Source organism: Hakea prostrata, chromosome 5 (assembly GCF_041222555.1).
Source record: "Hakea prostrata isolate BN-2017 chromosome 5, UWA_Hpros_2, whole genome shotgun sequence".
NCBI lineage: Eukaryota > Viridiplantae > Streptophyta > Magnoliopsida > Proteales > Proteaceae > Hakea > Hakea prostrata.
The window spans coordinates 13,977,507-13,985,336 of NC_142604.1; the positions used below are offsets into that span (position 1 = coordinate 13,977,507).

At 34.6% G+C, this 7,830-nt stretch overlaps 1 protein-coding gene across 1 annotated transcript; it reads left to right on the forward strand.

Moving 5' to 3' along the window:
- Window positions 1–2,719: 2,719 nt before the first annotated feature.
- On the forward strand, window positions 2,720–7,830 carry FLDH (NAD(P)-binding Rossmann-fold superfamily protein). Its single transcript, XM_089157023.1, has 5 exons — window positions 2,720–3,104; window positions 3,202–3,330; window positions 3,462–3,626; window positions 6,252–6,557; window positions 6,990–7,830. The coding sequence occupies exons 1-5, from the start codon at window positions 2,811–2,813 to the stop codon at window positions 7,128–7,130; spliced, it is 1,035 nt and encodes a 344-aa protein (XP_089013149.1). The 5' UTR covers window positions 2,720–2,810; the 3' UTR covers window positions 7,131–7,830.

Below are 7,830 nucleotides of genomic sequence, written 5' to 3' on the forward strand. Positions count from 1 at the left end.
TCCTCAAAAACGTCTTACCTCTTCTGCTGGAGTTTGCTCTCCTTTTATAGATTAATTAAACTCAAAGTTTGAATCAAACTCAGAGTTCCTATCTGACTTAAACAAGGAGTGTTTTGACGTACAAATCGGACTAACTTAGAGATCTCCAATGAACAATCACACCGTTGGATTTGAAGATCAAGAAGTCGTAAAGCTCTCCTCCAAAAATCGGCTCAATCGGACACTGGATTACCATCCGATGAAGAAGTTGATCAAAACTGGACAGAGACCCTCAAAAACAGGATTCTTGAGTTTTCTTTATTTGAATTGGATTTTTTCTTTCGGAACCTTTTTGTGTGTTGCTGTACCATATCAAAGCCCACTTAAGTTGTCAACAATGAAACACCTTCATTTTAGGCCAATGGAACAACACTTTTATTTCATATTCCTTATTTGATTCACTATCTTAGCATTTAAAGTAGGATTTTATCCATCCACTTTGTATATTACCCATGTCCAGAGCATTCTTTTTATCAATTAACGGAAGTTTGAGAAACACCTTCATTTGAAGTTTGACTTAAATTATTTATACAATCACCACCAATTCATTATTATTTCTTTGCCATTAAACTTTCAAACTCTTTGGTACAGAAAAAGGTGTAATTTAATCTTAGATGCTAAATTGAAGATGAAATTTTGCATTGATTATTGAGCATTATGTCTTCATATTTTATTAGAAATATTTAGACCCAACTTTGAAATTACACGTGACACCAAATTGCGTAAAGCAACTTCCATTAATAAGATAGGATTTCTAGAATTGTTGCAACAATTCTTTGATTATAATATAATAAATAATTACGAACAAACGAAATAGGGTAAATATCATTTACCTCCCCTCTTACCTAGTAAATATATCAAACACTTCCTCTCGGTTAAATTTAAGTTTTACCCTTAAATATTTTTCTAAAACTACAAACTATTCTTGGCTAAAAAATATTTTTTTTTTTATTTTAAATCTTAAATTACCGTAATCACCCTAGCAGTTAAAATACTAAATTACCCTCAACTAAAATAATTAATAAAATCAAAATACCATAGTTAAAATTCAAATTATTTTTAAATATTAAAACATCAACATACCTTTTTTTTAATTTTTTATTAAACAATTAAAAAATCCAAAATAATAGTACGTGTTTAATTTTATCAACATACCCTTTTTTTTTTTAATTGCATTTTTAATTCTACTTGATAGTAGTACGTGTTTTTTAATTGTTTGATAAAATTAAAAAAAAAAGTGTATGTTGGGTTTTTAATAATTAAAGATAATTTGGGTTTTAATTATGGTGTTTTGGTTTTTAATAATTATTTTAATTGTGAATAATTTAGTATTTTAACTGTTGTGGTGATTACGGTAATTTAAGGTTTAAAATAAAATAAAAACTTTTAACCAAGGGTAGTTTGGGGTTTTAGAAAAACATTGAACGGTAAAAGTTAAATTTAACCGAGAAAGTTAACGAGGGATAAGTATTTGATATACTTGTTAGGTAAGAGGGGGTGTAAGTGCTATTTGTTTAGCTAAGATGGGAGGTAAGTAATATTTACCCAAAGAAATATCTAAAACTCTTCATATTTTATTGGCATAATTGTGGCTAAACGGCCGTGTAAATAAATCATACTATTAAATGTATTGAATTAAATCTGAACCGTTTATGATGGATGATTCAGATTTATTTCCACTAAATTTAATGGTAGGATTTCTAGAACAGTTCAGCCAAGCAATTTACACAGCCGTTCAGCCACCGCCTTCCCTATTTTATTTTCAAGATCATACATATAAAAATTTAAAGTGATATTTTAATGGGTAAATATCATTTACCTCCCCTCTTACTTGGACAAATAGCACTTACATCCCCTCTTAGTTGGATAATATCACTTACCTCCACACTGTTAACTTTCTCGGTTAAATTTAACTTTTATCGTTAAATATTTTTCTAAAACTCCAAACTACCCTTGGTTAAAAATATTTTTTATTTTAAACCCTAAATTGACGTAATTATACTAACAGTTAAAATACTAAATTACCCTCAATTAAAATAATTATTAACCAAAACTAAAACCCAAATTATCTTTAATTATTAAAAGCCTAACATGCTCTTTTTTTTTTTATCAAACAATTAAAAAAACACATACTATCAAGTAAAATAAAAAATGCAATTAAAAAAGAAACGGTATGTTTATAAAATTAAACACGTACTACTATTTTGGGTTTTTTTAATTGTTTGATCATTTAAAAAAAAAAAGGTATGTTGGGTTTTTAATAATTAAAGATAATTTGGATTTTAGTTTTGATTTTTAATAATTATTTTAATGGAGGGTAATTTAGTATTTTAGCTGTTAGGGTGATCACGACAATTTAGGGTTCAAAATAAATAAAAAAATTTAGCTAAAGGTAGTTTGGAGTTTTAGAAAAATAGTTAATAGAGGGGAGGTAAGTGATATTATCTAACTAAGTGGGGTGTAAGTGTTATTTGTTCAGGTAAAAGGGGAGGTAAGTGATATTTACCTTATTTTAATTTATCGTTGATACTAATTCTCTAGGAACACTTGGAAGTAGGAACATTTTTTGTTGCAGAATTCCATTTTTTTTTTCTTTTAATGTTAATGTAGGGTTGATAGAGTGATAAAATTCTCGGAGGTTTCGACTCTTGGGACTACAAAGCTTCCTTTGAGGATGTTCTTTTTAGAGAGAAGGAAATCCAAGTCCAACGTTCGATCCAGCAGTCTTTGAGCAGTTGGGAAGGAGTAGGAAATCTGGAAAGAGAAGAAAAATGAAGATATTGCTCACAGGTGCAACTGGTTACTTAGGCGAGAAACTTTGCAGAAGATTACTGAGCCAAGGTCACAGTGTGCGAGCATTTGTAAGACCCACCAGCGACCTCTCCGCTCTTCATTCTCTTCATACTCATGGCAATGATGGAAGCAAGGAAGGATCCCTTGAGTTTGCTTATGGGCATGTCAACGACTCCCCATCTCTGCTAAGTGCCTTTGCAGGCTGTCAAGTCGTTTTCCATGTTGCTGCCTTAGTCGAACCATGGCTTCCTGACCCTTCAAGATTCTTCACGGTCTGCAACTTTAAGTCCTCCTCCTCTTCAATTCCTTTCTGACTTTTTTTTGAATAGTAATAATCATGTTTTCTTATAAAATTAGATCCATTATTAGGTCAACGTTGAGGGTCTCAAGAATGTACTGCAAGCATGTAAAGAGACAATTACAGTGGAGAAGATCATTTACACTTCATCCTTCTTTGCTCTTGGTCCCACGGATGGTTTCATCGCCGATGAGGGCCAGGTAGGTTACTGTTGTTCTAACTATTTCTCTTCTGCAATTTCAATTCCCATTTTCGAAAACCTCTGTTTTCCACAAATGTTACATCTCTTGTGATTAATTTCAGCTTTAATTCTTTAAATTGCCAATGACAGTATCATCCAGAGAGGATCTTCTGTACCCAGTATGAGAAATCAAAGGTACTTGCTGATAAGATCGCCTTACAAGCTGCATCGGATGGATTTCCCATTGTGATGGTTTATCCTGGTGTCATTTATGGTCCTGGCAAGGTAACAGCCGGAAATGTCATGGCTCGCATGGTATGATTTCGATCTCAATACTAGTTTCACTAATTAGGGAAAGCTTTTTACGTTGGCATACTAAGTTGTTCTGCAATTACAGTTTAGTTCTGGGATCGTAATGAAGAAATTGCAAAAACTGGTATAGTATTTATGGTCAAAGGAAACTATCCTTGATGACATTAGAATAGGAAAGACTTCATGTGAATGTTTTTGGGAAAGACTTAAACATTTGACTTGTAGACTTGGAAAATTTCTGTTGAAGTTTTCTAGTTCCCTAGATATCAATAAATCATAGAGTTCACACAAAAAAATAAAAAATATAAAACTTTCTATTGTAGGTCTTATGGCCACGGTTAACCGGGTTTCCATTAGATGTGCAATGAGTAATGTAAATTGTCTATTGTAGTTCTAAGTAAGTTGATAACTGAAATTCCTCCTCCGCTATAGTTGGAGCCCAACTGAAGGTCTTTAAGGATGAGAAATTCATTACTATATGTTGATGTGCAGAACCGCTCTTCCAATGAATTGTGTTTCTTCCTGTTTCTCTGCACTAGCTGGAGATATAGACAACTCTATCAAGTACCAGTTGGTCAGGAAATCATCGGATGCTTGCAGTGATCCCCCATGAATCTGTTCAGTACATCAAGACATTGTAATGAGAGTGAGAATCTGAGTTGAATTGAATGACCTTTTCTAGTTATCAAGTTACTGTAAAAGAAATTTAGGTTTTTTGAGAATAAGAATTAAATTTAGGCTATACACAAGGTATTACCGAATCTTCTCTTTGTAGTTCTCTCTTAACTGAAAGAAAAATAAACAAGTTGATGAATTGCCACCTACCAAGAGGATTCCCCCACCATTGGACGGCCGTTGAAAGTGGTGACTTATCATGTAAGAGCCTCCTTCAAGGTAAACCTCTGCACCATCAAGATCAATGATCCCCTGCATAAGAACTCTGTTACTCAGGACTTGTAAAGCATCAGAAATTGCCCAGAGTTGTGCTTCTGTGCTATCTGTTTTTCCATTTGGCTCTGCACCATAGTCTGTTACATGATGAATTCGTGATCTTGATGACATCTACAAAATCATGAAATGGTTTTGATTAATTCAGCAACAAAAGAACTCCAAAATTGTCAATGAAGTATAGCCAGAACTAATCATAAAACCCATATACCTACTGGAAATAGAAGAACCAGACTGTAGAACTAAACAGAAAAAGGATATGTAGCTTGTTGGTGAACAGACAAAAGTGAATCAAACCCTTTATCAACTCTTCATCATGGCTGTTGTCATGAGACATTAGGATCATGCACTGGACCATGATGAATGCAGACAAGAAGAAATGAATTCATGACTCATGACCTCTCATCAGTTGATTACTTTGTCTAGAACTTCATCATCACAAACAGCAACAACAAAAATAAGCCCTGTCCCAACTAAATGAGGTTGGCTACATCGATTCGTGCCTTCCAATCAATTATGTTTGAGGCCATGTTAGATACAAGGCCTAAGCTATGCATATCCTTTCTCACCACTCTCTTAAGGTTATCTTAGGTCTGCCCCTAGCTCTTCTAGTTCCTTCAATTTGGATTATATCATTTCTCTATACAGGGGCATTTATAGGTCTCTGTTGAACGCGATCATGCCGCCTTAAACGACTTTCTCAAAACTTATCACTTATGGGAGCAACTCCTAGACCAACTTCATCATCACAAAAAGACCCATAATATTCCAGTGGTCAGCAGCAACAAAAGTCTTTGACAATTTTCAAGATTTCATGCATCTTTTCTTTTATTACTGATTTGCACTAGCAAGCATGAATCAGCCATGATCATTTCCTTCATGGCCACTGATTCTCTACAGTGAAACACAAATTTGCAGAAAAGAACATTACATCAAATAAAGAAACTTTAATGTGGGGTTATAGCTAGGTGAAGGAGCAAGGAAGATATGAGAAACAGAGGCCAGATCTTGGCAGAGGAATGAAGCCTTAAACCCTTCCATTCGTTTCATCATATCATAGTAAGGATTCCTGAGAAAACTACCCGTCTTTGGATTCTCCTCAAAAGCATGAAGTACATGACAACTAAACAACTAATTTTGCCTTTGTTGTTGATTGAGATTTCTGATGCAATTTGGCTTGAATTATGTCTACAAAGCTTGAGATTATATGAGCTACTTCTGTCCTTCCAACTCCTTCTGGCCTCTTTGCCCTGTTATGCATACATTTTAGAATGAGTTTCACATTCCATGAAACATTGAAACCTAACTGCTTCAGGAAAATAAATAATGTGGCTTCTTTTCATCGATGCTGTCTGATTTCAACCTTATATGATATAAATATGGAACAAGGATGTGCAAGATATCAAGAGGTACTCCATTGTGGGATTTCCTCCCTGCAATAATATCCTACCCTTATGGTTTCGGATTGACAGCTCATGGGAACAAGCACTGTAGATGATTCTATTACTTATTGTATTGACCAAATATATTTCTTGGTATTTAGTTTGATCTCTACCGGGGGGTTGGGAAGCTATAGTTTATGTATAACTGCTGTATATTGTTGCTGCATAGCTCTTTCTCATTCATTTCGACAGTTTCTGTCCCATTTCATAAAAAATCGTTACTTTTCTGTCTTCTCAGATGATTGAGCGTTTTAATGGCCGACTACCTGGATATGTGGGCTCTGGAAATGATAGGTTTTCATTTAGCCATGTTGAGGATGTGGTTGATGGACACATAGCTGCGATGCACAAAGGTCGATTGGGGGAGAGATACCTTCTTACAGGAGAAAATGCTTCTTTTGTGCATGTTTTCGATGTGGCTGCTATTGTCACCAATACACAAAGGCCTCAATTTCATATCCCTATGTGGATGGTGGAGGTTTATGGATGGGTATCTATCCTGGTTTCTCGAGTCACTGGAAAGCTGCCTCTAATCAGCCCTCCGGTATGCTGCCTACTTCTTGGTCCTCTTTAATAGTACTTTTGTCAGTTGAGTCTGCCACATTGTTATGTGATTAAAAAGTAATTTGATCTCAAATCCAAGATCTCCTGATCAAAAATCAAAACGTTGACCTTTTCTGAAGTCAAGTAAGGACAATCTATATCCAGTCTAAAATCCGGTGTTGTATGATCAAAGTTGGTTTTGTTGACCTAGAATATTTATCTGTTGAAAGTAGAAACCCATGCATGGGTGTGTCGTAGCTCTGGCTTCCATCAGGAGCCTTTACTAGGTTGTTTATGGTTGGTAGTCCTGATATCTGATGTTGAATCTTTTGATGGTATTCTCCATGGCTGTTAAGGCATCACCTAGGAATTCAAGCACCTGGTCTCCTTGTTGTCTTTGGATTCAGACTGACTTGTTGGGATTTTTTGGCAGACGGTGTATGTTATGAGACATCAATGGGCATATTCTTGTGAGAAGGCAAGATTGGAGCTGGGTTATAACCCTAGAAGCTTGAAAGATGGTCTTGTGGAGGTACTTTCACGCCTAAAGAGCTCGGGTTCGATTAACTACTGAGAAAGACCATTCCCAATCTGTGTTAAAAGGCTTGCTGACAATTGTTCTGCTGCGTCCACAAGCCACAAATGGTGCACTTCCATGGAATTGTCTTCTATCTCCTCTGTAAATCATGCATTTACTTTGTCCTTGATGCCTTCTTGTGTTTGCAATGTATTTTGAATGACTTATTTGCAATGAGCAAGATAGATGTATACAACTACTTACAAATCAGGCAGGTTGAAAGATACTGAACAGGTCTAGCGGGATAATTCCCCTTCTAATGGTTTATGTTTCTTTACCTCAACTTACTCTGTTCTTCATGGTTTTCTGAGTATGGTCTTCAACACTGGCGTACAGGTCTGTGATAATGATTAATGACTGATTAATCATGTTTATCTGCAGACAAACTCAAGACTCATTCATCTATTATGGTGCAATAATATTTTTAATCATTTATAATGTTATATTGGGTACCATTAATAAACAACTTCCCCTGTTTCTCCTTTTTGGTTTGCTCATATATATTTTTTGTTTATCCAATAAACATATGTGCAATTACTTATTAAGTTATTTCTTAGTATATGTATAATTTATTATTCAAACTATAATGCGTAATATTTTCTGATATATAAAGGCCTCCATTTATACATTATATTAATTGGTAATTTATAGCAATGCTTAATACACAGTATTAATACTTAAAAAAAAAGGAAAAAGA

What these genes read in the sequence shown, in the direction of transcription:
- FLDH (XM_089157023.1), top strand. Translation starts at nt 2,811, where the DNA reads ATGAAGATATTGCTCACAGGTGCAACTGGTTACTTAGGCGAGAAACTT. An exon ending in ACCCTTCAAGATTCTTCACG is followed by an intron (nt 3,105 to 3,201) that starts GTCTGCAACTTT and finishes ATCCATTATTAG; the next exon opens with GTCAACGTTGAGGGTCTCAA. An exon ending in GAAATGTCATGGCTCGCATG is followed by an intron (nt 3,627 to 6,251) that starts GTATGATTTCGA and finishes CTGTCTTCTCAG; the next exon opens with ATGATTGAGCGTTTTAATGG.